Source organism: Sturnira hondurensis, unplaced genomic scaffold, assembly GCF_014824575.4.
Source record: "Sturnira hondurensis isolate 20B ecotype Veracruz unplaced genomic scaffold, ASM1482457v3 Scaffold0015262, whole genome shotgun sequence".
Lineage (NCBI taxonomy): Eukaryota > Metazoa > Chordata > Mammalia > Chiroptera > Phyllostomidae > Sturnira > Sturnira hondurensis.
Genome location: NW_028087893.1, coordinates 67,718 through 82,015, shown reverse-complemented (window position 1 = coordinate 82,015; position 14,298 = coordinate 67,718). Strand labels below are relative to the sequence as shown.

General features: G+C 47.5%; 1 protein-coding gene across 1 annotated transcript in view; it reads left to right on the top strand.

Annotated features, from left to right (window-relative positions):
• The window catches only part of ADAMTS19 (ADAM metallopeptidase with thrombospondin type 1 motif 19), a 218,639-nt gene that overhangs the window by 151,849 nt on the left and 52,492 nt on the right, over positions 1 to 14,298 (top strand). The window contains exons 14-16 of the mRNA XM_037064401.1: positions 1,735 to 1,862; positions 6,149 to 6,269; positions 12,202 to 12,282. Coding sequence (XP_036920296.1) covers positions 1,735 to 1,862; positions 6,149 to 6,269; positions 12,202 to 12,282 — 330 coding nt within the window. The remainder of the gene's footprint in view (positions 1 to 1,734; positions 1,863 to 6,148; positions 6,270 to 12,201; positions 12,283 to 14,298) is intronic.

Here is a 14,298-nt window from a genome sequence, read left to right as displayed (position 1 = left end):
TCGTCCTATGAGTCAAGACAGAGCCTGCCCGCCCAGGGCGGGCGTGTGAGATGGGTCACCGTAGCGTCCCAGCCTCGAGGGTGCACTTCAGGAAGGAAGACAGGTATCAAATATTCATGTCACCTGCAGAGCTGAACTCAGCACAGCCAATGGACAACGTGTTGTAAAAGGAGACACGCAAAGATTTTCATCTGAAGTCTTGCTTGGAATGCGAGTGGGATTTTCTAGATTAAGTCCTGTCAACATTCGTCATGTATCTGATGTGCTCCTCTCCTCCATAAAAATTCCAGAGAGAGAGAATATCTCTCACTTTAAAGTGTCACACTGACAGCAGCCGCGTTAAAGTCAGGGACGTGACACAGTGAGCACTCACTGAATACACGTGACCTACGTTGAGGCGTGCAAGTGCAATGACATGCTTTATTGTGGCTACTCCCGGCGTCTTAAAGGCAGATTTCAAAGCCACGCGCATGAAGAAGGCTTTGTTCCAACTCATCGAAATGAGTCAAAGCAGAGTGTCAGAAGCCACCTGTGAGTGAAAATTTTGAGAGGTTCGATGTTGAAGGCTCGTTTGACCATCTGTCTCCTCTGTGCGAAGTGGCACCCTGCTCCAGGCCTCTGGCTGTTGCCGGGTGTTTCCAGAACCCCATCAGAACCCCAGAACTTCGCTGAGGACTCACATGAACATCAGTGTCAGACACTGCGAACTGCTTTCCATTCTGTTTACATGAGCGCAGTAAACAGCAGAGGGCTCGCCCGGGGTGAAGCCAGCAGAGCAGTAACATAGCACAGAGATTGTTGCTCCGAAGTTTCAGATCTGGGTGGTCCTACTGCGGTGTTACCAAATATGGCAGCTCCTCTGTGCCCCACTTAGAAATAGGAACAGAGATAACAGCACTTGAAAAATACTTCGGCACTTTTTGACCGAGCTTAATAGGCAAGTGTTTGAACTTCGGCCGTCCTATGTTATTGCTCAGTGAAGCACTGAAGACCACCAGCCACTCAAGAATTCTTTACCTAGAACTTCTTTCTCAACCCCGACTTTCTGTTCATGACGTGAGCGGGTTGGGTCCTGGCCGGCACTTCAGCAGTTGTGCAGGCCAGTGGGCGTGCTCATGGGATTGCATGGCCTTTCTAAACAACCTGGTTGTGCAAAATTGCAGGAGAATTGCTCGTCTTAGACGTTCTTTTCTCTCCCTTTAGTAATTTTTCAATTAGAAGAGGCCAAATGCACAGGATTGAAAATTAGTGTATTGGGATTCATAGGTGAGACATCAAGAACACCTGAAAGTATACAAAATGTTATTGGATGTGAACTATAACTGAAAGAGAATTCTTTTAAAAGTTGAAAACAAAAGAAAGGTTTTATGAATAAAGTTGTCTTAAGATGTGAGCAGTAATGAGGATGTACATGACATTTTTCAGGAAGAATGATTGGCTTGTGTGTGGTAGAGGTTTAATGCCAGAAAATAATAAGTATATGCTTTGAAAACAGTGGAATGGGAGATTTCCTAAGCGGGACATCAGCACTCACTGGACCCCTATATTTCCCTGGGCATCGTCTCACACACTCCTCATAATGACCGTCCAGTGTTGTCTGCTTTAGTATTAGGTTATCCACTTAACATCAACTCATGTTTTTTACTCAACAAGTATTTGGAAAAAATGACATGTAAGATAAAAATATTTATGGCATCCCTTTTGCTCATTTCTTTTTACCCACTCCGGATTCAGAAAAACCGTGCGCCTTGTTTTGCTCTCCCGGTGGGAAAGAGGAGCCTATTCTTCTGTCTGAGAAAGTGATGGATGGAACTTCTTGTGGATATCAGGGACTAGATTTCTGTGCCAATGGCAGGTGTCAGGTAAGACGTTCTAAAAGGCAGAATGTGTACACTGAGGGAGGGCTGTGGGGCCCTGGAGCAGCTGCCCAGCGTGGTGGGGGAGCTCTGCACAGAGAGTCCAGAGACCTGGGTGCCGTCCTGACTCAACCGTGAACTTGACCAAGTCAGATCTGCTTTGTATAATGTCGGGTTTGGGCTAGATAATCTGGCATATAAATTACTGGTGCAAAGAATCTGAGGTTCTTACTCCTGTTGTGTACATATTACAGGTCCAGAATGGCAACACAGGGGGCATTTTATGTCCAGACACTGCAGACGCACGAGTCAAGCACCCCAGTCCCCCATGTTTCCCCCCAGTAGAAAACTGGCAGATCAGTCCTACCTCTCACTTAGTAGGGAAGCCGTTTCAGTTCCCTGATATTAATTCATTTGCCTCTCTCTGCCTTTTTAAAATTATTTTTTATTTTTAAGTTAAATTTATGGGGGTGACATGGGTTGGTAAGATTGTCTCGGTTTCAAGTGTATAGTTCTATGATACATCATCTGTATATTGCATTGTGAGCCCACCAACTAAATCTTCTCAGGTCACCATGTATTTGACCCCCTTTACCCTTACTGCCATCCCCACCTCCCTTCCCTCTGGTATCGTTACATCCTGTTGTCTGTTTATGAGTTTTTGTTTGTTTTTCTTGTTTGTTCACTTGTTGCTTTCGGTTTTGTATCCCACACGAGTGAACTCAGATGGTTCTTGACCATTTCTGCCTGGCTTATTTCACTTAGCATGACATTCTCAAGACCCACCCATGTCATCACCATCTGCTGCGTGCATCCGTGCGCTCCTTACTTATCGTCAGGAAGGTAGAGACCCCGTTAAAGTGAGGATGAGAAGTGTGGTACGAAGGGCGAAGGCTAGAACCTGGAGGCTGCCGTCACAGCTCTGCCATTGCCTCAGGTTGCTTCCCCGGAAGGTCGATGTGCAGGAAGGGTGATGCCTACTGTCTGCCTGATCAACACCTGTGCAGCGAGTGGGATGGGGCAGCATCGGGTGCAGGGAGAAACTGGGCTGCAGGCAGGCGCGAGACTTCACCTGATCCTCAGGGAGAGGAAAAAAGCCCCTTTAGCCACCACATCTACCGGCGTCTGGACGCCAGCTGTCCCTGGAAGGGGACGTGACCTGGGAAAGGCAGTTTTCCTCAGACTGGGCAGGCGGCTTCTGGAGAGGGTGGGTGGCTGAGAACCAGCAGCTGATGGATGTTCCTGGCACGGGGGGGGGGGGGGGGGNAGACTGACTGTGGGAGCTGGGGGGGGACGGGGGAAGAAATCCTTTAGCTACGAGTGAGTCCCAGGGTGGAGTCTGCGACAGCTGCTAGGAAACTGTGTTCTTGGGAGAATCCCTTAAGATGGGTGTGCATCCGTTAGCTAATCTGTCAAATGAAACTGTTGGACCAGTGGTCATTGATTTTTGTGTATGTGTATCGAATATACACATTTGAGAATTTCGTGAAAAGTTTGCTCCCCCCCAAAAATGCATACCTGACCACGTGCATACACACTGTGCATGCACACACTCACGCCGACGTTTAAAAACAGTTGCAGGCTGAAGATAAATCAGTCTCTGGTCCTATAGAAGTCTGTGGGCTTCTGGGTAAAAACTTGGAAACACCATGAAACTAAAATGCCTCACCAGCTCTAAGATTTTATACTTTTCCAGCATGCTATAAAGTTTAAAGCACAGAATCATGTACTGACATGGGCATAAGGAATGATTTTATAGTTACATATTAATTTCCTTTATTCTTTAACAGAATATGTCAGTAACATGAAATGTAATGTTTCATTTGTCTGCAAAAATGAGTCACTGCAGGCATTTACTTCCACCTAGTTTGTTTTCAGAACTGTATGTTATGCGATCAAAGCTTTTAACTTAATTCTGTCATTATATATAAATCTGTCAGATTAGCGAATGTCTTAAATGAATTATTTTTGAAAAAAAATTTCTGACTGAATATGCCACATACAATCACCTAAACTGCTGTGCTTTTCACCGAGCAGCACTGTGTAGGCAGACCTGTCACAGGGTCTAACGGGACATTTGGGTTACGGCAGCAACAAAAACTGTGCATAAGTCAGTGCTGTGTGAATCTCATGGTGACCATTAAATGAAGGTTCTAGGGAATGGACTTTGACTTCTAACAGCATTGGAATACCTCAAGATCCTGGCTTTTTAATGAAAACGCTTCATTCAGTCTTTCAGTACAATGAAAAACATACTTCTTTTTTCCTGACCACCTTCAATATATTGGGTTTGGCTTGAATGTTTTTGCTTTATCACAACATGCATAGCCCTGAAGCTGAATGCAGAATTCTAACCTTGATTAGAGTGGGCTAAGGGTAGTGGACTTGCTGGGCAATTGAAAACAGGGATGACTCCATCCTGGTGGAGGGGAGAGAAGCTCTGATCCCTGCTGTCCTCCACCTCCCACACACCCGTGGTACCCTAGGTCCCTGCCACCAGCCACACAGCGTCACCTTGTCAGAGGTGTCCTTCCTCAACTCTTGGACTTACGTGAGTGAGCTTTGTGAAGTATGGATACCTGAGGCCTCCAATGACAAAGTATGAAATTCTTGATTCTTATTTTTATTTTTTAAGATTTTATTTATTTATCTTTAGAGGGGAAGGTAAAGAGAGAGGGAGAGCAATATCAGTTGCCTCTCGTGTGTCCCCCACTGGGAACTGGCCTGCAACCCAGGCATGTGCCCTGACTGGGAATCAAACTGCGATCCTTTGCTTCGCAGGCCTGTGCTCAATCCACTGAGCTACACCAGCCAGGGCACTTGATTCTTGTTTTAAAAACTACATGATTATTAGGCCACAGCATGATGTCTACCCCTGACTTTTATTTTAGGCTTACACACTTGTAATATCCCAGTTACAATGGCTAGAAAAAAAAAACAGAAATTACTAGGTACTAATTTACCCAATTTTTAACTACTGTATATTGTGTGTATTGTACCCACCAGGGAACAAGCTGGATGCTGGGGGTAGAGCAGGAAACCTGCTTCCGCCTGGCCAGTCACTCCAGACTCCACATTTTTTCTCATTTGCTCATGAAAGGGAGGTTTCTTCCTACTGGAGGACTCCAGGTCTTTTCACGCTGCCCCCCTCCCCCGTGAACATTTCCCAGTTCTCTGCATGTGAGAGTTTCCGGTGGGGGCCGCCTCTTTCTCCCAGAGACATTCCCTGTGGTTCCCCCAAACAAGCTCTGATTTGCTGATCACGACCCCTCCCCTACCGCGTGGCTCTGTCCACCTCCTGAAGCGGACGCCCCCTGGACAGAGCGAGCGATGCCCTGGTGTGCCGCGTCCACGGCCCCTTTGCTCTCAGGACATCTATCCCACAGCTGCGCTCAATCGGCCCCCCTCCCTCACCGCATCACCACCAACACCAAGCGCTGCCCCGAACCCCGTTTTTGTTTCTGTTTTGTCGATAGTTCAGAAACCCCTCTGAAGTGATTGTAACGTACACAGGGGTATGTCACCAGTCTCCCTTGAAACCCCTACTTAGGGACCATTGTGCAATTCTATTTGTTTCTGGCACGAGTGTGCACAGCTTTGCGAACTAGGGCTGGGTTTTCTGCACGTCACTGGGAGGCCAGTGTTGTCCACCAGGAAAGTGTCAGCCATGGGATCTTGGGAAATTCGTGTTAACGCAGTTGCCCCCTGGAGCGTGTGAACGTGAACCCCCGCCATTTGCCTTTTCTCGCAGCCCCCTGGGGTGCCAGTAGCTGTCCCATCCGTGGGCTGGATGCCAGAGAGACGGGGCTAGAAGTCCATTCACAGACTGGGGTGAAAATAAACATCCACATTCGGTCTTCACAAAGTCAATATCTAACAGGTGGCATTTGCTTTTCTACCATCTTTGACGTGAAGCCACCTGTGTAATGAGGTGTATCTGTTCTGGACGGAATAGAATGCATTGGATTGATTGTGTTGTATTTAATAGAAATGCCATTGCCTGTGGAACTTGTGTAAATTTCCCTCAGTAGTATTTTACCAAACTGCTTTAGGATATCATTTCATTTTAATGTAAGAAAAGTGTTCTCATCACTGTTCTACTCTCTGGTCACTGTAGGTTATGTGACGGGAGCTTGCTGGACTGGTTGGCACCAGAAACTATGGCATTTTACTAGTGGGTCAATTAGATGCCTCCAGTCTGTAGGGACTCGGTTTGTCCCAAGTCCCACGTGGGAAGAAGGAAGCGAAGCGCGCTCACCGTGCGTGCGGCCCGCGCCGCGCTCTCGTTACAGAAGGTGGGCTGCGACGGCCTGCTGGGGTCTCTGGCCAGGGAGGACCACTGCGGCGTGTGCAACGGCAATGGGAAGTCCTGCCGAGTCGTTAAAGGAGAGTTCAATCACACCAGAGGAACAGGTAACCGTAGTTCCATTTTCCCAGAAGTAAGGGTGGGAGCCATCTTTGGGGCTAGCGTGGGCGTTGGTCATGGTTTGGAGGCTATTAAAGACTCTGTGACAGGCCATGAATGATTGTTCACCATGACACACGACACATGTGACACGAGCCAGAAGTCCCAACAAGCCCACTTCCCAAGGATGAAAATACAAAGCCATCTGTTGTGCATTTAACAAGTGGGAGCAGGGGGTTAATCTAATTTGCACTGGCAAGTGTTGCCCGGTTTCCGCAGGCCTCGTCCTGTCCAGTGCTGGGAGCAATGCTGTCCCCCGACAGTGACTCTGCCCCGCAGCCCCAAACAACCGTTCAGAGTATTAGCCTTCAGGCTTTCTGCTTTCCATTTTCTCTTAATGTCTCTACTACATGTGAAAGGAATCCGTTTTTGGAAACAGAGTGTGTTTGGCGTGTGGTGTGGGGGGGACAGTAAGGAGGGGGGTGGAGGCGTGGGGTGAGGTTGCAGATGGATTCGTGGTGGGACATCACCCCCTGTTCTTGTTTCCTCACCTCTCGGTGCTCTACCCAGGGGCCGTGAGGTTGACACGAACATGAGTGATCCGTGTAGTGCGAGTTTTACAGTGATCCACCCCCCAAAGTGGCATCTGTGCTGAAATGTAACCGCACCCACAAATCTGCTTTAGGAAGAGAAAGCGCTGTGTACGCAGGCCCTCAGGCTTCCTGGGGGGAGCAGGCATTTCTGTGTTTGCCTCAGGGCCTCACCCAGACACCTGCCTATTGAACTACCTTAGTGTTTGTGATTATATCTTTATCATCTTTAGTTTGTGGATATTACATACGTCAGCTTTATTCATTTTACATTTCTTTCTTGGTCAAATACGGAAAAAAAACCCAACCCTGAGACTAAAATATGTTATTAGTTTTAATACAAGAAACAAGCTATTTGTATTCAAGTCACCAGGAAAACTGCATTTATTCCAGGTAGATGAACCCTTCAGGGAAGAACCTTAGGCACAGCCCTCTGAAGGTGAAAGTAGGCATTTGCCAGGCCCCAGCAGAATGAAAGATAAGTGAGCCTGAAGATTTTGGAGCTTAAAAATAACCAAGGCGCAGGGTAAGCTGCAGGTCAGCACCTCAGCCCCCAACGCGGTGAGACCGGGTGGCAGGTCCCACCCGTCACGCCCTGCGGGAACTCATCCAGGAAAGCCGTGGGGAGCTGCAGCAGGCTCCCGGACGTTCAGCTCCGAAGTGTGATTATAGTACGCCTTCAGCCGGGTTGTGACGGCCGGAGGGTTTATAGTGCAGGAGTGCGTATGCGGTCTGAGAGCTTGCAGATTTAGAGAGACTGGAGTTGGTGAAGGGCATTCTGGCGCACTTCGTATGCGTGGGCGCCAGTCGCTGGAGAGTGTGGAGGCAAACTCAACGCTGGCTCCTCTCCTTGTAGCAACTCTGGGTTTTCCCACCAGGCCGAAGAAGAGAAGGGCCAGTTAACAAGCTAGTGCTGTCGGCCATTCTGACTGCAGTGACCCCAGATGCCTACTCTAAAGGTTGTTTGTTTAGTAGGCAACCTACAGTAAAGTGTCTACTTTGGTTCATTTGTTTGTTTGATATGGGTAAGTTATATGAATGACATCTGTTACTTGGAAAACGTCTGAGATGCCTAAGGGACTGGAATTACCAGACTAACGACACTACTTCCTTCTGGAACTCTGTGCGGGCTTCACGTTGCTCCCAGGGAAGAGACGAGAAATTCCTAACTGGACGGTCGAAACAGCCCTGCCCGAGGCTGTCCCTGCCTGCCCCTCCGGCATCGTCTCTCATCGAGGCCCCTCTTCCTTCTCTGAGCTGCAGCTACCAGATTCCTTCCAGATGCTCCAGCTGCCTGCACTCCCTCCCGTGCACGGCACTCACACACACCCTCTGTTAGCTTCCTCTGAGCCTTGCCCGTGAATTCCTGACCGTCCCTTAGACCCCTGTCCAGGTGTCACTCACACAGGGCTGTGCTCCTACACGGCCTCCCCCTCCTGCCACTGACAGCTGCTTTAGTGCCGTTTCCCGTATTTGCACCCGTATGGCAGCTCCGATCACACGTGTAACTGTGCATTCAAATTGGTCTTCCCCACTAGGTTTCAGTCTTGGTGAAAAAAATGCCATGGCTATCTTTGTTCCATCCACATTCTCCATGATAAACATGTGTGATTCATGACTGTGCATTGATTAAATCCATAGTGAAACATGGCCTCCGTAAGAACTTTAAAAATAAAACCCCCAAAGTCTTCGTAAGTCCTTGATTATGTCACGGGCTTCATCGACTTGTGTCTTTAGGAATGTTGTACTCATCTCTCTCGAGACGATTTTGTCCGTGTAGTTTCTGGACTTCCTAGAATCTCATGCAGGAGCGGCGCCCCGTTTGGTCCAGTTGGCCGTGCTACCCGATGATCCTCGTGAGGCACACACGTGCAGACGCATGTGCGTGTTTGTGGTCCCTCTGCTCTATGTAGGGTTTGCCGAGGCGTTTTTGTTGGAGCTGGCAAACAAACTTAAGTAGAGGTTGGTTTTTTTTTTTTCTTGTGCATTTGTCATGTCTTTTGTTGTAACTTACCTAGCCAGGAGATAATTTTTTAAGGGATTTTTTGAGGTGAACTGTGTGGAAAAGGCCAGATGTGGAACTGTAGAGTGACCCACTTCCATTAAGGAGAAGATGGGCATAAATGTTCTCTTCTAAGTATAAGAGACAATGATACCGATTCAGCTTTGTGTTTGTGTTTTGCCCGTGAGAGGAGGGGAGTCAGAGTATCACACGCTTCTTTTACAGCACAGCAGCAGTGGGTCACGGCTGGGCACGGGGCATGCAGAGTGGAATCCGACAGATCCAAGTTCAAAGCCTGGGTCAGTTGCTTACTGACTGTGCAGTCTTGGAAAAGGGGTGTCCCACCCCCCCACATTTATTTTCTCATCTGTTATGTGAGAAGTATAATATGTACCCCTGGGTGTTATCATTCTGATTAAATGTAAGAATTTATGTAAATCCCCTATAATAGTGATTAGCGCAGGAGGTTGCTCCCAACGTGGCATTTTCGTTGTCGCTGCCGTGATAGTGATGGTTGCTGCCGGCACTTTCCGATGGCCGGTTGGCGGCAGGTCCCTGGCCGTGGAGCAGGATGGCACGCTCCTGCGCACAAAGCAGGCTGTCGGAGCTGAGGGTGCGGCTGACAGCTTTGGTATGGCAGGCTTCATTCCAGCCTCTAAACTCAGTGGCAGCCACCTTGTATTCTTCAAAAAAAAATGCACAGTCTCCATTGTGCCAAAATGCTTATTGACAGAAAAATATCGAGGGCTCCGGTCCTTGGCTATCACTCTTCAAATGTCTTTGCTCAATATTTCCCCCCTCTCTTCTTTAAAGCCAGGTTAACCCAGCTATCCTGCAGGCCATTCCCATGGGACAGCAGAACGGTGCTCCAGATACAAGCAGAGCTTCCAGCCACGACCCCTACTCTTCCCTGTCTCGCGTTCTTTTGTAACACCCTGAGATTTGTAACACTATGAGATTCTTTTATAACACCCTGAGATTCGACATCTCCGAACAGCTGGCTGGATGCGCTGAGACTAGCAGTCATCTCTCTATTGGGACACTCTCTCTTTGGTGTCTCCACTGCTTCTGGCAGGCCAGCTAACCCATTTCTTGGGGTATTCCGATCCACAAGGTCCCATTGCACCCAAATAGCCAGAGCCCCTTCTTCTCGGGATCATTCCTTCTCTAATTCGCTCCTGGTCTGTGTTGAACCTCTGTTAAAATCTATGACGGTCAGCGAGGTGGAGTTCTCCGCTTCCCTCTCGGCTGTCTCCACTCGCTCTCGTGGCGGAGTGGCTGCCTCTGTCGAGTTGCCTCCCGAAGGCGCTGCCGTGGCCTGGCCTTTCTCTGGAGCTCCAGAGGCCTCCACGCTGTCGCTGGGTATTCGCACACCTGTGCTACGCCATTTTTATAAAATACAGATTCCAGGGCCCAGTTCATCAGATCCTCACTCCAGCTTGACCCCCGTGCTCCTGTAGGCACTGGACTCCCTCTCCCATCGGGAACCACGAAGTTCAGGGTTTGTTTCCCCTCTTTCGGTCGGTTCTCAGGTTCACATTTCTTCCCTGCACGATGCCTTCCCGGGTTTTCACAGTAGCCTCCTGACGCAGCTACCCACAGCTGCATGGCTGGCCTTCCTGCATCCTACTGTCAGGGGAAGCCTCTCCAGCCGGCTGGCGTCTGATGACCCAGCTCCTCGCTCCACAAAGTTCTGTGGCTGCGCACTGATCGATGCCGTGTCCTGGGCACACGTTAAAACTCTCTTTAGGGGAGCCATCTTCTTACATCTTGTTCTGTCAGAATTACATTACCCATGTGCTGCTACGGGTACCACTCACTCCCCTCCTTTCCTTTCCGTTCTCTGGGCTCATCCCCCACTGCGTCCATCCACGGCCCACCCACTCTTCACAGACAGGCCATCTGGATGCTTCTCCCCAAAGCTTCCCTTGACTGTAAAAACGGTTCTCTCCTCTGACTCATAGCGATTCTGGCCGATGCCAGGGTTTCTCAAACATGAGTAATGTATAGAACCATTTACAAGGGAAAAAGGGGAAATAAATCCCACTTCTGTGAGTTAAAAATAGCAGCCAACCTTTTGAGTGGTGATGTGACCATGAGAGGGGAACAGTTTAAACGACATGGTTTATATTCCTTAGCCGGGAGTCAGCCATATCATTTTGTGTATGATCTTTTAAACATCATTTTTGAAGTTTTGGACAACTCATTTATGTCAGGTGTTTCTGCCTCGTCTTTTCAATTCTGTCACGAGCCCACTGAGTGTGCAGACCTCCTCACCTTACTTCTGTGTACAGACAGGCAGTAAGCACGTGTTTCTCTCTCCATTGCTGCCCGCTGGTTCGTGGAACAAAATGATGGTGCTCGTATGGCTTGTTAGTCCTAAAAATGGTCGCGCTGAATAAACAGCGCTGGCTAATGGAAATTATGATTCTAAAAGCATAATTCCAGCCACCACCACCAGGTGGGGTATATGCTACCATCTGGCATACACCAAATAATTGAACCGGTTTCAGGAATTTGAATAATTAATCAACAGCAGACAATGCAGTGATGAACTATTGTGCTGTTTTAAAAGTAGCTTTGAAATTAGACCTCTATCAGATATTTGGAGCTATACATATATACTAAGAAGAATGTTCACAATTATTTTCATATAATTTTAAAGCATAACTACTCAGCCCAAAGAGTAAGCACCTATACATTCTGCACTGAGTGAAGTCTTGATTTTGACGTTTTCTGCATGCCCTTTCTTTCATCGCCTGTTACCTTACCATCTTGGTTCACGTCAAGCTTTCTATTCCTAAAACTTGGACGCCTCCCCAGGTGACACTGGATTGCTTTGTGTGGCCTTACGCTTCCCTGTCTAGACACCCAGTTTCAAACCCTTTGTTCGTCTGCTCAGGGAGTGCACGGCCTTGGTCTTGGCCTTGGGCTCAGCTGCTCCAGAGGCCATCCCGCCAGCTGACTCTCCTTCCCCACGCATTGTGACTGAAAGGAGTTCCTTGAGCAGACTTGGAGATTACTTGCTCTGTTCCAAGACCCATGTGTCTCCAGACGGGCTGTCTCGTGGTGCTTTTTCTCTTCTCCAATTCCTAAGATATCAGTGGGCTTTTGACATAAAATGCAATTGTCTGTCTGCCCTTGATCATGCTGTGGACTTAATGTCTTTCCAAGAAACTTCTTCACGTGAAATTATGATAGTTTTTGTACCTAAGGTTTTTTCCTTCCTGTAGGTATTTGAAATACCATACCCAAAACCAAAATCCCAAGAAGAAAGGGCAAGTCAACTAAGAAAAAGGCACCTCCTAAGAACTCGAGATTTACTGCCTGCCTTCCTGGCTCTTACAGGTTACGTGGAAGTGCTGGTGATACCCACCGGGGCCCGAAGGATCAAAGTCGTGGAGGAAAAGCCGGCGCACAGCTACCTAGGTAACCTGCCCTGCAGACACAGGGCCGACCCAGTACGAGCCCCTCCCTGCACCGAGAGTGTGCTGACCACAAGGGCGTGGGTCTGTTTCTAGTTACATGTGTGGATTTCCCAGGGAGCACCTCTTGTCATATCGAGTAGAAGTTTCTTTCCAGGGACTCCCCGGGAGCAGAAGCCATCTGGTTGTCTGTGTGTGGAAGGGGTAGAAATCACTTCCACGTGTTAGTCCATGTTAAAAAAAAAAATGACTCTTTGGAGCATGTGGATATGTTTTATTTCACATGTGTCTATTTATATAAAGTATATATTTTATAAATATATTTATTTCCTGTATATACACATAGGTATATCTATTGCATATGTAAATGCATATGTATATGGGTATATATGATTATTTTAGAACTAGGAAATCATGTGGGAGTCTTTAAAAAGTTTCTACAAACTGAAAGGACTTAATCTTTTCATGGAAAACAAAGCTCTCTCTTGCCTTATCTAGGTAGACATTATTTAAAAATTTGAATTATTGCTTGTGGAAAAAATTGTATCTGTTATTTTAATTAGGCCAATTCATGACTTTTAAATATATGAAAGAAAATACTAAATTGTCAAAACACATTGTTTTCTACACACAAATTTGAAACGAGGTCATATGAAGTGATCTTTGTGACCGCAGCATCGCAGGTGGGCGGACCTACTGTGATTAGGTCTGGCAAAAACACAGCACTCCCCCCAAATGTAAACACTGTATTTGTAATATCTTTAAAGAAAGCCTTCATGTTTTCTTTCTTAACAAAATAATGTCCCCATTATTCTTTCTCACAAAAGAATTGATGACGCAGTAGGGAAACACTTTGTCCATGATTTTAAAAAATCCAATATTACATGAGATTTTGTGCTCTACAGTACTGAAAGTGGTCTCCACTTGGATTGAATTATTTTTCTTATTATTAGGGTTTGCTTTCTAGGAGCAGGAAGAGTTGAGGAAAGGTACAATAAATCCTTTGTCATAGGACCCATCCATTAGTCTATTATTACTGATATTTACAGTTCATCAGCTTTTATGTTCTATGGTTTTAAAGTGCATTTTAAGTGCAAATAAATGATCCCCGATGTCAAAATTCAGATTGAAGCTCTAGTACCCGGTGTTTGGAGACACTGTGCAAACTGGAGACAATTTCAGAAGGTCCGTTCAGTAGCAGTCGCTGGGCTGCTGCTCTGGGGGACGTGTTTCCCCCTAAGCTGCAGAGGAATTCCGATGTCTCAGCAGAGGTGTCTCGAGTTCTGCAAAGCTCTACATCACGCTATGATTTTAAGAACCTGAAGAAAGACACAAGCCAGTTTTACAAACGGAAGTCTCCACGCCCTCTCTCATTCCTCCCTCCCCAGGCCCCTCAGCCACCCCAGTCGGGTTTCTGTCTCCTCTCTGCATTAACTGCCTGGGTCAAGGTCAGCAAGTGCCCTCCATCCATAGTGACAGCCCCATGGTCCCGTGACATTCAACCTAATAAAATGCATTAAAAACGGTTGACCTTTCCCCAGTTCGTTAACTACTCTCCTCTTTTGGCTTCTGAGACCTGAGGCCCCCACCCCATCGGGAGCCCCTTCCCGGTCTGTGTGTAGGGTTCCCAACCTGCCCACGGTTCCAAATGTGTTCATGTCCTGCGCTCCGGCCAGGGCCCGCTCTCCTCGCTGCCGTTCTGGCTCCCTAGGGAACCACATCTAGCTCCATGGCTTCCCACGTCTATCCGATGCCAATCATCAAATTTCTCCGATGTACCTCAGAAACAGTAAGTTTAAATCAAAATTTTATTTCCATCCCATGCCCAAACCTCTTTCTCCTTTGGTTTTCTCCACTGTGGTAAATGTCACCCTATTCCTGGTTTATGACTTCTGTAACAATTACCACAAACTCGTAGGCTTCAAAAAGCAAGTCTGTTCTCTTCCCGTTCTGGAGGCCATCATCAGCTTCGGTGGACCCAAATTCAAGGTGGCTGCGAAGCCATTCTCTCTCGGGGGCC